Source organism: Bubalus bubalis, chromosome 11 (genome assembly GCF_019923935.1).
Source record: "Bubalus bubalis isolate 160015118507 breed Murrah chromosome 11, NDDB_SH_1, whole genome shotgun sequence".
Classification (NCBI taxonomy): domain Eukaryota; kingdom Metazoa; phylum Chordata; class Mammalia; order Artiodactyla; family Bovidae; genus Bubalus; species Bubalus bubalis.
In genome coordinates, this window is record NC_059167.1 from 57,202,704 (window position 1) to 57,222,964 (window position 20,261).

Consider the following 20,261-nt stretch of genomic DNA (forward strand, 5'->3'; position numbering starts at 1 on the left):
GTTATTAATTGTTCTAACTCCACATCTAGAACAGTCCCAGGCATACAGAGCGAGTCCGAAAACAGTTCACTGACTGACTTGCAGCCCATGGAGGCTAGCTACCAAGCTGTCCCTACTCAGGGGCAATGCCCTTTGAAAAGAAGCAAGTGTGACCATTTCGTCTATTTCAAAGAAATGAAGGACAAGACAGGCAACAGTAAAGAACAGAAGAGAGCGTGTTTAAGATGACGCAAAGCAAAGGGTCCGTCCATTTCCTGAAAAGTCTCCCGCAGTTTATCACGTTGTAGAAATGAGCACTGTACTAGGAATCAGGAAGTCTGGGCTTTCATCAGGCACTTTCACAAATTTGCTGTGTGAAGCTGAACTAGTCACTTCCTCTCAGCTTCAGTGTCCTCTTCAGTACAATGCAGTAGTTAGGCCAGACAAGTTCCAAAAGGCTTGCCCTTTGGTCATGATTGGAAACTCAAGACTGGATTTGTAAAAGCCACTCACTCCTCTTCTTCCTAGCAGGTGGGCAGTCCCCTCCCCACTACCACATTATTACTTCTTGGGAGCTCCTGGGAGCCCTTGTTCTAGAGCACTCCCTGCTGATTTGTGCATCCAGCCACAGCCAGGACCAAGGGGCCCTGAACACAGTCAGTGGTTCTTGGCCTTGGCTGTCCTCCAGAGGCTAGAGGGAGGCACAGAGCTGGATCCTCCTGAGAACTGGGGTGTCTAGGAACTACAGGGCAACAGCAGAGCTTTCTTCAACAAGCTTGCAGGTCACTCCATTTCTGGCTGGAAGCTTTTCTGAAATCGGACTGACTTTCTGATCCTGTGGGGCCATTTTGCCCCGGATCCATCCACTGGATGAGGGCTGCTCTGTCCATACTCTCATACAACGTTCTTGAAATCTGCTGCTGACAGCGGGAAAGGATGGCCTCCCCTTTCCCTAGGCCTTCCCTTTCTGCCTTTCTTTTCTTTCCCTCTCTGCTTCCTGGCACACTTCCCCTCACTCACCTTCTGGAACCTCTCTCCTTTTCTTTCCACCTCTTCCCATGTACTTTCTCAGTCTTGGTGCCTCACCTTGACCTCTTTTACTTCCGGTTTGGGTTTCTGGTCAGCACCACCATTCTTTTGGCCTAGAAAGCGGGGCCCAAACTCCTGTGTGGCTAAGGTTCTCAGCCATATTCACTCAAGGGTCCAGGTAATCCATCTCTTTCTCCTCTCCTTTCTCCCTGTAGGTCCTTCTTTGACCTTCTCTAACCATGGCCTCAGAAGGCCCCCTGCCCCTATCTTGGCCATCACTGGGCAGGTGTATTAGTTTTCTAGAGCTGCCTTCACAAAGCAGCACAGTCTGGGTGGCTTAAACAACAGAAACTGACTTCCTCACAGTTCCAGAGGCCAGAAATCTGAGATCGAGGTCTTGGCAGGGTTAGTTTTCCTGAGGCCTCTCCCCTCAGCTTGCAGATGGATGCCTTCCCACTGTCTCTTCATACATTCTTCCTCTGATCTCTCTTCTTTTAAGGACACCAGTCATATTGGATCTGGGGCCACCTCAATGACCTCATTTTCCTTAGCTACCTCTTTGAATATCTATCTCCAAATATTCTGTGGTACCAGCAGAGGTGATGGTCCCCATGGCAGAGGGAACACAGGCATTCTATGCTGGCATCCAGGCTGGTTTTCTTGGGCTGCACACCTTTGGGGAAAGATGTAGAAGGCAGGCACCCTGCAGTCCAGGACAGGTGGTTCAGTATGACCTTCTGAGGTGCTATCCACTCAGCACCCCAACCCTGGGTGCTCCCCAGAGTCATAGGCACCTGAGCTAAAGAAAATCAGATGCAGATAGCTCAAAAAGAAGCTGAGCATCAGGTAAACAATAAGTTTAATAAAAGTGAAAAAAATGACGACACAGTGGGCTGGCGATGGGCTGCTTTAGGAGGTTTGATAAGTTGGCCAGCGTGACACGCTGACTCGGTGTGGGTTCTGGGAGGTCACAGGACTGGTCCCTCATACCCCAACATTCACTCTGTATCTTCTGCCCATGGGTGAGGTATCTGTCTTCCTGGTATAATTTTTGACAAGGCTGGTTCTGAACTCCCTCATCCTGTAAGGAAAGCTGCCCAAATCTGACCTTTACCCATGATGATGGTGATGATGGTCGTCTACATCATTTTCTTAGGGCCATATCCCATTCCAGGTTCTGAGGTGGGCAGACAGGTGAAAGCCCATTTTATGGAGAATTAAGGGCTTTGGGAATGTTGGAATCTCCTCCACAGGAGATAGTCATAGCTCCCAGGATCTCCTGGATCCCCTGCAAATCCTTCTGAATCCTGCATGCCCATCTCTCTTGCAAAGTGCTCAGGGTTGCAGAATGCTCAGGCGCTGGTGACAAGCAGGGTCCAAGAATCTGCAGAGAAAGGAGACTTTCTGGGCCTGGGTTTCCCTGGTGGCCACCTAGAGCCTGGTCAGTTAGGAGGTACTGCTCCTCCTCCGGGGGTGGAGGACTTTCCTTTTGGCGATGTCTTCCTCTGTGTCACTCTCACAATTCCTCTGGGAAAAAAAGAAAAAGAGAGAGAGACCCAGAGCAAGAAGGTCAGAAGATGCCAAAAATGAAGTCATGCTGGGCAACCTGGGCTGATGCACCTGAGTCAGGAGCCTATAAACCAGGGAGGTGGACATAGAGGGGAATCCTGTTGCTCTGTCCAGAGACCAGGGGTGGACGAGATAGGGATGGGGAGGGCCCCGAGGCAGGGCCAGACCAACTGCCTGGAGGCCTCCTTCCCAGGAGGGAAAGCAGGCAGAGCCTCTAGGGGAAGTCAGGCACCAGAAGAGGCCAAATGATAATCATGAAAATTATATCTGGTGTCCTTTGTGGCTGCCACATAATTAAGACCACTTGGCTAGTTGGTTAGTGGGCTGGTGGGTCTCCTGACCTCAGCCTAGAGAGAATGAAGGAGGGCCAGCAAGACCTCCCCAAGCTCTGACGGCCACCTCACCCTCTCTGCTTTGACTGGCTTAGGCTACACCTTTAGCCAGTCCTGTCACATAGTCTTTCCAGGCCAATGGCTTCTGTGCCCCGTTTTTATGAATGGGAAAAAGAGTAAAGCAGATTCTATCTGCTCCTACATAGCTAAGCCAGAGCAGAGGCAGCCATCCTGGAAGTCACCGTGCCTTTTTCATTCATTCCACATGCATTTACTTAAATAATTAAAACTATTGAAAGAAGTATTAATTGAGAAAGACTTATGCAAATCATAGAAAAATCTGTTGTCAGATGTACAGTTTTATTTATTTTTATTTTTTTAAAGCTTTTTTTTTTTTTTTTTGTATTTTTTTCCCCTATTTTTTGGCCACAACTTGTGGCATGTGTGAACTTAATTCCCTGACTGGGGGTCAAACCCATACCCCCTGCAGTGGAAGTGTGGAGTCTTAACCACTGGACTACCAGAGAAGTCCTCAGATTTTAAATTTTAATGCTTCCTAAACAAAAGGATGTGTCTATTTTTCGTTTTCTTTCTTTCTTTTTTTTTTTTTTTTAAGGAAAATGTCTTTGGGAAAGCTGTATAATAGATGTCTGGGACCCATTTCTTTTCTACTTAGAGGATGAACCATTGGGTTGATATCAGGTGCTGTGTGTTTGAGTAAAAAGAGAACTATTTTAAATGTTCACACATAGACAAAAATTAGGCAAGAATTTTACATTCTTTTCAATTACTCTCTGTTCCTCTTTCCCAATGGCCAGCATTGTATCAGGCCAACTCAGCCTGAGAGGTGTGCCCGCTGTCAGCCGTGTACCTACTCAGGGGCCCCTCTCCTTCCCTTGGCCTGAACCAGCTCGAAATTCAAGGTCGAGATCAACTTTAGCCAAATACATCCTGGACCTAGCCTGGCTATAATAATAAAAATAACGCAAGCTCTGCTGAATCGCAACTTTTTAGCATGAGTCAGAGCCAAACAATAACAAAGTAAGCTGGCTGACAATTTGCTTGTGATTAACAGAGGCAGCAAGTCCAGTCCCCCTCCCCACTTCTTTCTTAATGTTAAGAACTCTATGTATTTAGAAACTAAATGTCCACTTTTAAAAGATGGTTGTATCGAACAAGGAAAATTAGAAAATATTTGTAACTGAATAAAATGAAAAGAGAATTTATCACATTTTGTTGCCAACAGCTGAAGCTGTTCCAGTCCCCTTTTATAGCAGATGAGGAAGGTGGCCAGAGAAGGAACACAGCTTGGCCAAAGCCCACAGTTTATGGGCCTCTAACCCATAAGTCCTCCAGTTCCCCAAGCTCAAGAAGAGCTTGGGCTGGTGGGGGGCACACAGGGGCAGTGCCAAGACCTGGGATGTAGCCTAAGTGCTGTGTGCCCTGAGGCTGCCCAGGGCTGACAGGCAGGCTGCTGCCTTACGGCCTCTTCCTGAGTAGGGAGTCACCTCTCCAGACCTGTGTGATTCGAGAGGCCGTCACCACACGGGGCAAGCTGTGAGGAGGGTCTGCCAGGGACCCTTGACCAGCCACAATACTAACACTGCACTTGGTAGCACCAGCACTGCATTTGAGAGTCTACAAGAGGATTTTAACCAATAATAGCTGCTAATAAGTAATGAGCACTTAAAATGCCAGACTCTAAGACTATGTCATCATTTAATTCTCATGACTGCCCTGTGAGGTAAGAACTATCGCTAACCCCTTTTTACAAGTGATTTCATTTAGCACAGAGAGGTTAAGTCATTTCCTGAAGGTCACACAGCTAGTAAGTGGCAGATTTGAATCCTGGCAGTCTGGCTCCAGAAGGCATGCTCTTGACATTATGAGTCTCCCATTTTAAATATACATAAAGTTGCAACAAGCTAATCAAATATATCATCTAAATATTATTATTATATTATTATTATTGGTAATCTAAAGCAAAGTAGAAGTGGGAAAATTGGCAAATGAATGTAAAGCTCTCATTCTAAAGCAGATATCTGGATTATCAGGAACTGACTTTGGATTGCCCGCCTGTGGTAGTCTCATTGACCAGAGTTCCCGCAGCCCCTAACAGGCTACAGGTCCTCGGGGGAAGCTGGGGCTGTGGAATGGCAGCAGCAGTCCCTCCAAAAGCCCATTAGGAAAGGATTCAAGAGCCTCTAGAGGCTCATGCACCACCCTCCTTGGAGCACTCATCTTCCAGCACCACCCCAGTGGTCGCCCGTGAACACAGCCTCTGCTGATCACACAGTGCAGAGCCTGCTGGAAGCAGTTGAGCCCCACCTGCTCCCCACAGCCCCTCCCAGGTCAAGGCTACACGCTCTGAGAGCACTGTGTTTACCCACCACGTCCTCGTTCCGCCTCGGGTGCATCTTCTTCATCAGGGATCGGGTGAGGTGGTTACACAAGGAGACAATGCTGAAGGAGAGCTGAGGGAGGGAGCAGAGGGGAATTGCCAGGTGAGAACGTGTGCAGAGACGCTGGAGGGGTCTGGAAGGAACCAGGAACCCACCTCAGCCCCCCGCGCCGCTCCCCCAAACCCTGACCCACCTTCCACCGCCTGCGGACATACTGCTTCTTGAAGTTCTCCAGATTGACCACAGACTCCCTGCGCATCAGGGCTTGCTGGCTGTCCACCGGCTGGGAGACAAAGCAGAGAGCATGGTGGCTGACACTGGGCTTCAGAGAGCAGCTAAACCCCTGACCACATGCCACCCTCAGCCTGACCCTGGGACCTGCCTGCTGGACACAACACACAGAAGGACCTCACACTGAGGGCAAGGGCCCCAGATGAATCTCAGTTGTTCCGGAGATGCCCGGGGAAGCCCTGAGCTATTATTACCACAGCCAGATGGGCACACTGGCTGGACTGGAGGCTTGCCCCCCCATAAAGGGAAAGAGCAGGAGGCAGGGGGTCCCTCTGGGGAAGGGTCATCCTACGGCAGTCCAGGATACCCACCGTAAACTGGTCAGTTCTGGGCTTAGCAAAATGGATGCCTTGCTACCAGATGGGGCATTAATACTCCATTTAAAAATAAATGGAAGGAAATAAGGGCTTTGATGGGGATTGAGAGGAGATGGAATGTGTTCCTTTCACTGCCTCGCAGTCAAGGCTCAGCTTAAGCTCTGACTTCTCCAAGAAACCTGGCATGGCTTCTCTGAGTCTCAGTTTTCTCATCTGTAATATGGGGATTATGAATAACATTGTGTCACAGGGTTATTTAGGATTAAATGCCTGTGGGATGTGAAGTGCTTAGCTTAGAGTTGCTCAATAAATAGTAATAAATTACTGATAGCCTTCCAGTCTTCTCCATTCCATCTTTATAAAAATTATTTTATTTTTAAAATAGCTTTATTTTGATAAAGAAAGTGAAGTCACTCAGTCGTGTCCAACTCTTTGTGTCCCCATGGACTGTAGACTGCCAGGCTCCTCCGTCCATGGGATTTTCCAGGCAAGAGTACTAGAGTCAACTGATATTAAAAAGTGGGCATATTTAATGGACTCCAGTGTAAGGAGCTCATTCCCTCGTGAATTCCTGCCTCTTCATAAACAAGATTTTCCGAATTCAAGAATTCAAGAGATGAGTTTCAGGGGTTCTGTGAACCTCCTGAAATGACCTGCAGATTTTAGTGCATAAACTTGTACATGGATGTTCACAGCAGCATCATTTATAACAGACAAAAAGTGGAAGCAATCTAAACGTGCATCAACTGATGCGTGGACAAAAAAAAAAAATGTGGCCTGCCCAGGTTGTTGCTTTAGTCACTGAGTTGTGTCTGACTCTTTAGTGATCCCATGGACCGTAGCCCACCAGGCTCCTCTGTCTATGGGATTTTTCCAGGCAAGAATACTGGAGTGGGTAGCCACTCCCTTCTCTAGGGGATCCTCCCATCCCAGGGATCAAACCTGTGTCTCCTGCATTGGCAGGCAGGTTCTCTACCATTGAGCCACCAGGGAAGCCCACTCTATCCATACAATGGAAGAACTAAATGGAAAATCCATTCATGAAAAGAATGAAGTACTAATACATACTACAACACGAATAAACCTTGAAAACAATATAGTAAGTGAAAGATGCCAGACACAGGAGGCCACATATTGTATAATTCTAATCACGTAAACAAGACTGGTGTGCTGCAATCCATGGGGTCACAAAGAGTCAGACACGACTGAGCGACTGAACTGAACTGAGTCACATAAAATGCCCCAGATATCCAGAATAGGCAAATCCGCAGAGGAAGAAAGTAGATTAGTAGTTGCCAGGGCTGGAGAGAGGGGAAAATGGAGAATGACTGTGAAAGGTTATAAAATTTCTTTCTAGGGTGATGAAAATGTCCTGGAATTAGATAGTGATGATGGTTGTACAACCTTGTGAATACACGAACAAGCACTGAATTGTATATTTTCAAGTAGTGAATTTTATAGTATGTGAATTATATCTCAATTTTTAAAAACTTAGTGTATAGATACAGATATATTTTTCCTCTGAGAAGAGTCAGGAGCTTTGATTGATTCTTAAAGGACTCTGTGACCTCAAGAAAATGAACCACCCACGTTCGTCCATAAGGTCCCATCCAGCTCTATTTTTTCTCTCTGCTCTGACAGCCTCCTGAAAGCAGTACCTCCTTTTGCACCTCAGCGTCCTCAGTGAGTGAGGCCACTCATGATTCCTGATGCTGGTCTTGTCTCCTAACCACACTGTGAGCACACCTCCACGCCTGCTTATCTGTCATCATGCTGCCAGATGTCCGTGGAAGCCGGTGCATATGGCTGAGGCACACTGCTCTGGACCTGACATCTTCTGGCAGGAGGCTTTTTCCACGTTCACCCAACGTCCCTCCTCCAGGAAGGCCTCTGTGTATTTCAAAGCCCAATTCAATTATGACCTCTTCCAAGATAACCTCCAAGAAACAATGTCTCTCCCAACATGACCCAAACACGTGTGTGCTCCTTTATCATACACAGCACTTTTCTTGGTCAGGTCCGCAATACAGTCATCTCCCACTAGTGGCCAATAACAGGAATGATTTTCTTCATGTTTCTGTCAGCATTTCCTCACCACCTACTCCTGATCCAGAGCTTAAGGTGGTGAGTGCGGAAGCACTGTGTGGGTGAACTGTTTCCCTGAGCTGCAGCAGAATAAAGCAGAACAAAGCCCCAGGACCTGGGACCTACTCATTCCCACCCATAAGAGGCCCAGGCACCTGGGTCCACCCAGCTGTGAGACCGCGGAAGGGTGTCATGACACCCTGACTTCCCACAGCTCTTCCTGGGGGGCCAATGAGGTGAGACACGGAGTCCTGGGGAGGTCAGAGAGCATGGGGGAGAGTCCATGCCACCTTGACACAGAGGGGAGACGAGGGAGCCAGAGGCTATTCACCCTTCCAAACTGGGACACAGTGGTTTGGTCCAAAGAGTACAGGAAGGAAGAGAGGAGGGAATGGAGGGAGGCAGAGAGGAGAAGAGAAAAGGATGGGGGTGCTGAGGGCGCCATCAACTCATGTCCTGCTCTCTCAACTCTTTCCTTAACTGTCTCTCCCCCTTCGCAAGCTCTGCCCTGGGTTAAGGTCCTCCCTGCAAGAGAGCTGTGAAAGAGGGCAGAGGACAACTGGTCTGTTCTGATCCTGCCTTTTCCTGGCATCAAAGCCTTCCAGCAGCTTCCAGGCACTCTCAAAAGAACCCAAGAAGCTCACCAAGAACCCCAAGGCCTGTGCCATCTGGGTCTTTCTCTCATCTGATCTTCTCCCCATCTCCTTCCTATCCCTGTGGCTTTCATTGCACGGGTCTGCTTGCTAGTCCAGGAACCCAAGGTCTCAGGACCTTACTGTATAAACTCATTCAGGTGTGTGCTCCAGTGTCACCTCCTCAGGGTCACCCTATATAAAATAGCACATTGGTTGCCCTGTGCAAGTCACTGTGCCTCTGCCCTAGTTCTTCACAGGACGTGTCACTACCCGACCTTTTATTCTGTTTTTATTCAGTTGTTGTTAATCCCCCTGCTCTGTACCTCCCAGCAACTAGTATCTCCTTCCCAAGGTCATTGGCTTCCTGCCACCCACAGAACATTTCTACCTCTCACTTCACAAATATCTGCTATTCACCTTCCAGTCTAATCCTGGCAGGGGACACTCTTGCACTTGGACAGTTTGATTAGTGGACTCTGGGACCAAAGGGACCTCTTCTTGTCTACTCATTGATTGGCTCTCTTGCCAGGAGAGAGTTAGCTAAATCCCATGGTTGGAAGGCTGACATGCAGGCCAGGAGAAGCCCGTTAGTGAGAATCTCACCTTCCAACTGGTCCCGCAGTGTCAGCCACTAAGCAGAGATGCCCAACTGCAATATCACGTGGGACCATTCCCACAGGCTGCTCCTGGGAGGTGACGTCGTCACTTCAAGGACCCTGTCTGTGTTCTACACAAAACAGCATGAATTCCGAGGAAGAGTATATAAACCTGTCAGGCTGGCCTTTCCCAATCGATGGGCCTTGTCAGTTGCTAAGAGGCTCACCAAACGCTGACACTGTCTCTAGGTCTTGAAGTCAGAGAGATGTAAATTCTGCAGTGACGTAAGTTCCAGAAGGAATGAGGGGAGACAGAGTTTGTTCCGCCTTCTCCTGGCCCTCCTTTCTGCAAACAAAGCCCTCAGCCTTGTGGCCCTGCAGTGACACCAGTGTGGGCAGTTTTGACCAGGCTCCTAGGAGAATGTTGAGTGTCACAGAAAAATGCTGAGAAGGGAGAAAAGAAGACAGAACTTTGTGGCTAAAGTCAGGTGTTGTTTATGCGGACACAGACGTCTCTGAAAAAGTCCTTCAGGGAGCTGTTTTACAGAGTGAAGTCAGTCAGAAAGAGAAAAATAAACATTTCATATTAATGCATGTATATGGAATCTAGAAAAATGGTACTGATGAACACATTTGCAGGGCAGTAATAGAGACGCAGATGTAGAAAACGGTCTTGTGGACATGAATGGTGGGGGAAAGAACAGGGTGAAATAAACTGAGAGAATGTAATTTGAAATATACACATTACCTGGAGTAGGAAATGGCAACCCACTCTGGTATTCTTGCCTGGGAAATCCCATAGACACAGGAGCCTGGCGGGACCCCTTTGTGTCCATGGGGTCACAAAGAGTCAGACATGACTAAGCACATACGACCAACCCCCTCCAGCCGTAATTATTACCATGTGTAATATAGACAGTGAACGGGAAGTTGCTGAATAACACACGGAGCTCAACCTGGTGCTCTATGATGACCTAGAGGAGTGGGAATAGGGCTGGGATGGGAGGGAGGCTCTAGAGGGAGGGGATATATGTATACTTATGGCTGATTCACATTGCTGTACAGCAGAAGTCAACACAACATTGTAAAGCAATTATCCTCCAGTTTAAAAAAGTGTCTGTTATGGAGAGCTAGGCCAGCACCAACATCCACAGAGCAGGGAGACAAAGCAGCAGCCATCCTTCCAGGCATAAAGACCAGAATCCTGGTTTTCCAGCCTCCTCTAGAAACTGCAAACAGATTGCAACTTTTCAAACCTCCATCTGAGTCACTCCTCCAGCCCCATCCTCCACTGAAAGCCAAGGACAGCTGAGCACCCACTTTCTTGGTTCGCCCAGGACTGTCACTCTGGGCCTTGCTCCTTCCTCTGTAGGTGGCATCTCCACCTCTCCCTTTTGCTGATTGTTTTGCTGGCTGGAGCCCTGCTGGCCTGACCTCTCTGTTTACCCAGGAAAGGAGGCCTGAGTCTGCCTCGCTATGGCTGAGTGGGGGCAGCTTCAGCAAGGCTGTGTGCCCGCAGGTTGTCCCGCTACTGAGCATGCCAATGGAAAGAGGTAGAATGCCCCTTTCTTTGCCTGACCCGACCTTCTCTGAGTCAGGTCTCAGCATGCATACACTCTTCCTTTTCATCTTCTCTCCGGGACGTTCAGTTTTCTGAGCAACTTTTTAATTCCCAAGAAAAGCTTCAAAAGCTCTCCCTCTAGTACTGAAGACAAGAGACTTGAGAGACATTATATCCAACTGCCATGTGTGGACTGTGTCTGGATCCTGATTTGAACATACTGAGTACAGCAGGAGACCCTCGAGAAGAGCAGGGGGCATGTCAGTCCGGCTGTGCATACAGATGGTGATAAGTAATTATTCTTGATTTTGTCAGGTGTAATCATGGTGCAGTGGTCATGGTAAAAAAAAAAAACAATGCTTTATAAGAGATTCCTGCTGGAAAATTTATCAGTTAAGTGAGTCTGAAGTTTGCTTTAAAATATTTTGAAGCTGGGTACTAGATAAATGGAATTCACTCAGCCATTCCTAACACTTTGATGCAAGTTTTGAAAATCTCCCATAATGAAAAGCTAAAAACGCAAACTCTCCTTCTTTTGAATCTCTGTAATCTCCTTTAATTTCCATTTAATAGCTCTAGGTTCCAGACCACAATCCGAACTCATCCCATCCCTCCAAGTTCTGCCTGGCACCTTCCCAAGGTTATAGAGGGAGGGGAGTGTTGGCAGAAGACACCCCCCAGCCCTGAGAATGTTTATGCCCTCTGCCACCTCCTTTCGAGAATGTTAAGTGCTTTATTCATATCCAATACTTTTGTGACCCTATGGACTGTAGCCCACCCATGGGGCTCCTCTGTTCATGGGATTCTGCAGGCAAGAATACTGGAATGGGTTCCCATGCCCTCCTCCAGGGGATCTTCCTGACCCAGGGATTGAACCTTGATCTCTTATGTCTCATGCATTGGCAGGCGGGTCCTTTACCATGATTGCACCTGAGAAACCCCTGCCATCTCCTTACCTTTCCTCAGAGTTCATCTCCCTCCTGTTTTCTGGAATATTAGGTACCGCTGCTTTATCACTCACCATGGCCTTTCTCACTCGCGGTTGGTTGGGGCCCTACCTGTGCCAGACACTGAGTCTTTTATTCAAGGGTTGTCTTGTCCTTATCTGTCACCTCCCTCCAGAGCCAAGGCACTATCAGTGTTTATTCATAGAACTGGCTGCTTCCACTCCTCAAATATGCCCACTGCTGGGTCTCTTCTCCAGGGCAAAAGATCTTCACAGGCCAAGAGTTTTCACAGACAAAGGAGAAAACGCCATTCAGTTCCACAGACGTGTACAGAGGCTGAGAGCAGGCGTGATAGCTGAGCACACAGCCAGCTCTCCCTGGCATGGGACCACCGTGCTGCCTGAAGGAGTGATGTGGGGAGCCACCGCCTTCATGATCACCTGGAGAGGTGGGTGGGTGGTGTGGGGACAGAAGTTCACGGAGGAGACTCTGGCTTCTCCCACCATTGACTCAGCTCCCGCCCTTCGCTACCATCATCCCGATTCTGCAGAAGCACGGCTCACCATCACACCGTCTCCACCCTCCCCAGCACAAAGCTGGGTGACTGTGTGCCTCATGCGTCTGCCCCAGAGCAGGACAGGCTGCTGCCTTCCCCAGGTGCCAACTCTCCAGCCTCTTGGGAACCGCTGTTCAGGAAGATGTTACAGGCTCACCCTGCCCTCTCCGCGATGGCATCAGCAGAGAGCACAGAAGCTGACCTCTCATTCACAGCCTGATGAATGAAAAGATCCTCTGTGATGGCACACGGGCTGGCCCACAGAGTGGCAACCCCCACCAGGCCTTTGTCTGTCTAGATGCCAATGAAACACCTGATCCTGCCTCATTGCCCTGCTCTGCCCTGTTCTTGATGTCACTGTTAAAATGCCAGCTGTGGGCATGTGGAGGGGAGTCAAGTGGGTCCTCTGGCTGGGCATTCCGCCAGCCTCCTTGGACTCCCCTTGGCATCAGGTTCTGCTGCCAAAGGGTGATGGGCGTTGGACTAGTCAGGGGGCAGGGGAAGGTCATGGTCCCCTCTGACTTCCCTGAAAGATTTGGAGTGCAATTTTCAGTTCACTTCACTTTGTCTTTGGAAACTCTTAAAACTTTGGAAACTCTTAAAAGAGTCTGTTCATAAAACATCTAAATGACAAGCTATTACCCACGACTGGACACGAACATGGAAAGGACAACGGCACTACAGTGAAGAAATCCACTTATGATTCTGACTCCAGTCAGCTCCGGGGCTGACTGGCTGGGAGACTCCAGACAAACCCGGTCCTGTAAAATGCTGTAAAAGGAGGCTGTCAGATGGCTCACCCCTGAGAACCTCCAGCACGGAGAAGGCTATGGCACCCCACTCCAGTACTCTTGCCTGGAAAATCCCATGGATGAAGGAGCCTGGTGGGCTGCAGTCCGTGGGGTCGCTAGGAGTCGGACACAACTCAGCGACTTCACTTTCACTTTTCACTTTCATGCACTGGAGAAGGAAATGGCAACCCACTCCAGTGTTCTTGCCTGGAGAATCCCAGGGATGGGGAAGCCTGGTGGGCTGCCGTCTATGGGGTCGCACAGAGTCAGACACGACTGAAGCGACTTAGCAGCAGCAGCAGCAGCAGGATTCTAAAATAACCACTTCTCCCGCTCTTTTCCCAGTCTCCCTAATTCAAATCATCATCCACAGCTTACTCCTTTATTGCATTTTATTTCGACCCTCACAAGAAAATTTGCCCTGAGTTGCTCAATCAGGGGCTTCCTTGCCTTAGGAAACCTGTTGACTTGGCCAAGTTAAAGAGTTAGTCATTCAGTCGTGTCTGACTCTTTGTGCCCCCATGGACAGCAGCCCACCAGACCCCTCTGTCCATGGGATTCTCCAGGCAAGAATATTAGAGTAGGTAGCTATTCCCTTCTCCAGGGAATCTTCCCAACCCAGGGATCAAACCCAGGTCTCCTGCATTGCAGGCGGATTCTTTACCGCCTGAGCCACCAGGAAAGCCCTTGACTTGGCTGCCCTGGCCAAAGTGACCATTGATCTTTGTGGTGTCTTATGCCAAATGATTATATCCTGTCCTGTGACAGGGCAGAAAAGTTCTTGGAGAGATTGTAGATGGGCTGTTTGTATCAATTCTCCCAGACAGGGCATAGAAAACAGGGCTTTGCCATCTTTCATTGATTCCAAGATGCACATTTTTGGATCTCTGAAATCAGGACTTCTCTCTCAAACAATGGCATCGTATCTTTACTGTGGGTCTGAAGTGAAGGCAGGTGCTCCAGGAGATGACCACACTGCTTCTGCCAGCCATCGGGGCCACCCAGCCTCAGACTGTTTAACATTAGATTTCTTGCTTGAGGTTCTTTTGGATTCCACTAATTGTGTAAATGCAGAAAGGAATTCTGTGTGAGTACCACCAGCCTGGGGCTCCTGTTCTCAGGGAAGGATTTTTCCACCCTTCTACCCAGCGTCAGGACTTCCCTGGTGGCTCAGACAGTAAAAAATCCACCTGCAATGCGGGAGACCTGGGTTTAGTCCCTGGGTCGGGAAGATCCTTTAGAGAAAGGAATGGCTACCCACTCCAGTACTCTTGCCTGGTGAATTCCATGGACAGAGGAGCCTGATGAGCTACAGTCCATGGGGTTGCAAAGAGTTGGATGTGACTGAGCGACTGAGCGACCCAGTGTCAAGCCTGAAATGCACACATTCCCTTGTCTTCCCCTCCTACCTGGTGGCTTTATTTCTCACCTCCCCTCTCAGTGAGGGTGTCCCAGCTTTGTATTTGGTGTTTTCTCTTAGACTTCCCATCTTGGGCTTCTTTTTAAATTTATTTTGGGGTCATAAAATAATGATGCATCTTACATTTGGTGAAAATATGGTTTCTTCTACTTGATGAAAACTGTTTGTTACAAATATTATATATAATATTTGAAGTGATCCAGCATGTAATAGAAAGGGAGGTAGGATTTTAAAGACATGGTTTCATGGGATCATTCTACACCATGCCCCATCTGTGCTGTTCCCTGGGCAGCCCCACCCCTGCCATGACATCGGGCTGCTGACTGCTGGGCACCCATTTCAGTCCCATGACCCTGGGGATGGAGACAGAGCTCTTCAGTATGGCAAAGCCCTACTGGTCCAGCCTTCTTTCCAGCCACATCTACATCATACTCCTCTTCTCTCCTCTCCAGCTTTCTTTCTGCCTGAGCAATTTCAGCTCTCAGGTCCCCTCTTAGCACAGAGCCCTGGCATGACAGTTTTGTGGGGAAAACTACCTTCTCCCTGGTTTACTTCGCTGACCTCAGCTCTAGCGTCACCACCTCAGGGACACCCTTTCTGACTACGTCACCCCCCACTGCAGGCTTCTGCAGTGCTGCAATCCTCTCATAGCATATGTCCCAGCTGCAGTTCTACCTCTGCAGAATGTTCTAGATCAACGTGGAGTCCTTTACTGCAAACTCCATGAATGCAGGAAACACACCTGTTTTCACTCAACATTGTATTCCTGGGGACAGGACAAGTGCCCAGCAGTTGACAGGTGCTGAACAATTCTTTGTAAGTGGATAGATGGGTGTGTCTGGGTAGAACCTGCCCCACAGCAGAGTGAACCCCTGGCGCCTGGGGCAGCTAGGGGAAGGAAGCAGAAGACCCCATCGGAAGGCGTCCACTTTTGCCTCTACTGTGCCCTTGGGCAAATCACACCCTTTCTGTTTCCTCAGCACCAAATTCAGAATAACACCTACCCTTCCTCTCTGACAAGAAGGCACCTTGGGACGATACGATCTGTTCTGTCACCCCCAAGCTTCTAGAACAGTGCTGGGCCCACTCCCCACACTCTGCCTCTGTGAGCTGGCTGGCTGTCTCCTCCCGTGGGAAAAGGGAGACGAGATGATCCAGTCTTTAGGGAGGGGCGCACACAGCCTGCAGTCAGGAAGGGACCACTGGGTCTCATGCTTCCCAGTCTTAATGTCCACCCTCTTCAGACCTTAGGGACATGAGAAAAGGGTTCTCATTCCCAACAGAAGGTTGGAGCCCTGAGCCACAGGAGGGAAGGTGGAGAAGGGCAAGATGCTGCCCCTTCCCTCCTAATCCTCAGGCTGATCTTCAGACAGGGAAGGGCTGGATGGGAACAATAAACTCTCTGCCTTCTGGGACACACTTCTTAGGACAATCGCTTAGAGGGTATGAGGCTTCCACATTACCTGGCAAAATACATGAAGTTGCTTATTTTACTTCTGGGATCTGAACTTTAATATTAAAGTGCATTTTTACATCAAAAGCTATCTGTTCCTAAATACCTCATCTTAGACTCAGGCATCCTGGGTTCGTGTTTCATCTGTATCAACTAGCTATGAATGACCCTGCGTAAGTCATTTCCCCCTGGAGGTCAGTTTCCTCATCAGTTACATGGAAATAACAGTAACAACAACAATAATACCACCTACCTTCCTGTCTCACAGAGTTCTTTTAAGGATCACAAACATAAATGCATGGTAAGTTAAATGTCAATGTAAATGAAAAGTAATCTTTTCTCTGTGAATTTAAAATTCTGCCATCAGCAGCAGGAAAACACCAAGCTATTAGCCCTAGTTAACTCAAATGGTACCCAAGACCTGCAGTCCATAAAGCAGGAAGTGAGATGTGATCAAGTCCATTATCACAAATCAGTTACTGAGTGTCTCCCGGAGTGTCTCCCCAGGGCCAGCTGTTTCCCTCTGGAGAAGGGAATGCTGAGGGGTATTCAACAGCAATTGTTTTAACAGCCTGGCTGCCTGGCCAGTCACCCAACAAACCAGGCAGGTGAGAAGAGGCACAGAATGGATAACTAGCTAGTCCCTCCATGCTTCTGGATTCTGGGAGGAGGTGGAAGGCTATGCTACAGACATACACCCCTGCAGGAGAATTTGAGTTGATGCCTGGCAGGGCAGTTGGGAGCAGTCTTCAGCAAACCATCCAGGATGCATTAGTGACCCGATGCTGGTGCTCAGAGCTTCAAGCCAGCCAAGACTTCCTCACCGCATGATCTGTTGAGCAGCTCCCCAAAGGATTCACTGGCGTCCCGGCAGAACACGTAACCTGGGCTGTCCATGCTCCCACTCTCTAGCTGGAAGCCGCCCACCAGTTCCTGGAGCCACTGGAGGTCTGCTGAGAGCTCCTGCCTCAGGGTCTCAAACTGTGTCTGCAGGTGGTCCAGCTTCCTGGCTGCACCCCCAAGGCGGGACCCTGTGGCCCGGATGTCCTCTCGAAGGAGCTTCTTCGAGGACTTCACCTTGCGGAACTCGTACCTGAGCTGAGACAAGTCGTGCCGGGCTCTCTCGCTCTCCTCCCGGTACCAAGCCTCCTTCTCATTGTAGATGGAGATCAGGGTCTCCACGTCATCCTGGATGGTGTCATGGGCCCCTGTCAGAGCCCGGCAGCCCTGCTCCACCTGAGCCACATCCTCGACCACACGGGCAAAGCGCTCGAAGTTGACGTAGGTGTTGTTGGGGGGCATGCTTGAGTGGCATTTGAGGGTGTACTCTCTCAGGCGCTTGGTCTTCAGCTGGTTGGGCTCTGCCTTGTGCTGTTCTGGGGCTCTGATCTCTCCTTTGGACTGGTGGGTGTTTAGACAGAAGGGCCAGAGTTAATTTGATGTCTGCTCCAAGGTGCAGGCGGAAGGCACTCGAGCCGCCTCTGCATTCACCGCATGCGCCAGGCCATGGGAGGACCAGGGCGGGATGAGCACCCCCACAGACCATCAGAAAGGTCGAGGAGGACAGGGTGCTGCCTGCACACGCATTTCCCGGCAGGGTGGTTCACGGTCATTAGAGAGGGTCTCTGCATGCATAGCATTTAAGGGTGCTCGCACAAACAAGCAGGCTACAGCCAGGATTCTGCAAGCGTCCACTCCAGACAGGAAGTGCACAAGGCCATGGCTGATGGGGGAAACGGGCTTCTCTCCATCAGGGCCTGTGGGCTCCCTGGGCCTCAGCAACACTCAGTATGCTGAGCAAGGAGGCAGCCCACCAGACTCCCCAGCTCTGTACTCAAACCTAGAAGGCCCTCAGCCTTCCCCATCCTTCACTGACTCAATGAACCTGGCCTTCTTCAGGCCACTCCGGCCCTCTCTGCTCTCCCATCTCCTGTGGACCTCTGCCCGTTCTCATCTGCACCCTCAGATCACCCTCGCCAGCTCTCCCACTTAACAATTCAAGTGAAAGGGAGGTCTGCTGACGTTCCTGGAAGGGCACATCTCATCCATCAGCAGAACAAGGGTCAGAGTCCCGCTCGCCTGATTCCCATCCTACCAAAGTACTTATCGCATGCACTTTACTGAGACCAGACTGCCAGGCCCTCTGAACACCCCGCAGCCAGAAGCCCAGTTACAAAGCGGGTTAGGCAGGAAGTCACCTTTGTGCCCCACCCTCCCCAGAGAGAACAGAACTGCCCTGAGAGGTGGCTGCCTCTCCCCCAGCAGGCCTCCAGCTGGGCGGCCCATTCTCTGTGGTTGCCAGTTGCCTAAGGAAACCACTGACCCGGTTTGAGTCATCCTTAACTCAGAGCTTTGAAAGTCAGAAACAAGGAGCCCTGGTAACAAATCTGAGGTTTTCAACTGTCACTGATCTCTCTCTATAGCCGAGGAGCCCTGTTTTCTTTTTTGAGAATAACTGTGATGTGTCTTCTGACAGGGGCTTCCCAGGTGGCGCTAGTGGTACAGAACCCCTCTGCCAACGCAGGAGATGTAACAGACCCAGGTTCTATCTCTGGGTCAGGAAATCCCCTGGAGGAGGGCATGGCAACCCACTCCAGTTTTCATGCCTGGAAAATCCCATGGGCAGAGAAGCCTGGCAGGCTACGGTCCATGAGGTTGCAAAGAGTTGGACACAATTGAAGCAACTTAGCACGCACATGTGTCTTGCGACAAAGAACAGTTTTTAAGATTGCCCAAAGAGCAAAGATTTCAATTGAGGTTTGTGAAAGTTTCTTTTCATAAGTCACCTGAACATATGACATAGAAACTTAAACTCGCAGACCTATTTGAACAAGCCCAGACCCTTGGAGACCCCCAACTAGCTTTCATTTGTGTTTAGGGGTCAGTGTTTCAAGCAAAGGCCTTGTCACAGGGCCCCCGCATCTGGCCCAGGCATCCCTGGCGACAGAGCAGGAACCTGCTTGCTGAAACTCGTCACCATGCACTTACTGTGATCCAGGGGTGTCTGAGAGCCTCTTGGATCGTGAGCCGCTTCCTAAATGAAGATCAGAAAACAGTGATGATCCATGAGAAGCTGAGAGCAGCAGTCTCCATTCTCACTCTTCTCAGACCTGCTTTTTGGCATCCTTCAACCACTGCCATCAAACTAGAATCATAAGGAATGCAGAGGTGGATGGGGGACTGGCTACAACTCCTGCATACTAGAGAAAGCAGTCCAGGCAGACCTCTCAATAGAATGACCTTATATAAACCCTCATCTTTGGTCCCAGGGTTGCAGGGCCCAACCCCACACTATTGGAGAGTCCTAAATGCTCTCCATTGTAAAAACTTTGGTTTCTGTTTTTCTGTTTGCCTTCCAGATCTCTTCTCCGCCCTTCCCTGCTCTGTACCCAGGTGGGGCAATCCCTCCTACCATTGCCCTTCAACAGCGAAACCAGGCACTGCACTTTAGAGGACCCCACTCTATGTCTCTCTGAAGTCTATGGGATCAAGAGGACATGGCCTTCCAGAATGTGAGGACTTAGCCCGCCTCAGTTCATCCATCCTCTGGGCAGCCAGCACCCTCCAACTCCCTGCCCACCTCCTTTGATCACACACGCATGGGGCTCACCCTGAGCCCTGAGGAAGGCGTGGGGTTAGCAGGTCTCCTATGTTCCCACTGTTCTGACCCCTCTGGGATGGACACCCTCCCCACTCCCATCCTGAATTGTCTTGAAAACCCTGCCCCTTTCCTTTAACGAATTCTACTTCCAGGTACCTTTGAGACAAACTGCAAAAAATAAAGAGCTCTAAAAAAAATCCAGGCTGACTTACGTACACACACACACACGGTTATTTGCATTTCAGCAGGAAAAGAAAAGAGAAAGACTTGAGTAAACAAGATGAAAGCCAAGTCCTGGCCAGTTCACACTCCTCAGCACCTGCCCAGATTACACAGTAATAGTCGATGATAGCCTGTGGCAAAGCAGGCACGGCTGGCATGCCTGTGAGAGAAGTGGCAGGAGAGAGTCAGGACCTGAGAGGCCAGTGCCCTTCTCTTCTTTGTCCTCTTACCGGGTCTCTTTAACCAGAAGCTTCCGAATGAAGTCCTTGGCCAGCTCACTGGTCTGGCTGAAGAATTCCTCGTCAAAGTCGTAACTCACTGCTGTGATATTTGCCAGCGTTTCCTGCTTCGTGTCTCCCAGGAAAGGGGATGCTCCACTAAGGCTGGGCACACAGAGAGGGAATATGTGACTGTAGGAAAGGAGACAGAAGTGGGGGTGATGGACTCAGGGACCTGGACTCGTACTGCTGCATGG

General features: G+C 49.6%; 1 protein-coding gene across 3 annotated transcripts in view; it reads right to left on the reverse strand.

The window, feature by feature from the left end:
* Window positions 1–197: 197 nt before the first annotated feature.
* The window catches only part of DAPK2 (death associated protein kinase 2), a 139,822-nt gene continuing 119,758 nt past the window's right edge, over window positions 198–20,261 (reverse strand). For 2 of the 3 annotated variants that reach the window (XM_025295757.3, XM_025295758.3), the window contains exons 8-10: window positions 20,017–20,169; window positions 18,952–18,997; window positions 13,279–17,364 (exon numbers count right to left, since the gene is read on the reverse strand). In XM_025295757.3, coding sequence (XP_025151542.3) covers window positions 16,756–17,364; window positions 18,952–18,997; window positions 20,017–20,169 — 808 coding nt within the window. In that variant the 3' untranslated portion in view covers window positions 13,279–16,755. Of the gene's footprint in view, window positions 2,536–5,299; window positions 5,384–5,504; window positions 5,595–13,278; window positions 17,365–18,951; window positions 18,998–20,016; window positions 20,170–20,261 lie in introns of those variants that run through there. The other variant, XM_044925108.2, reaches the window with a different exon arrangement.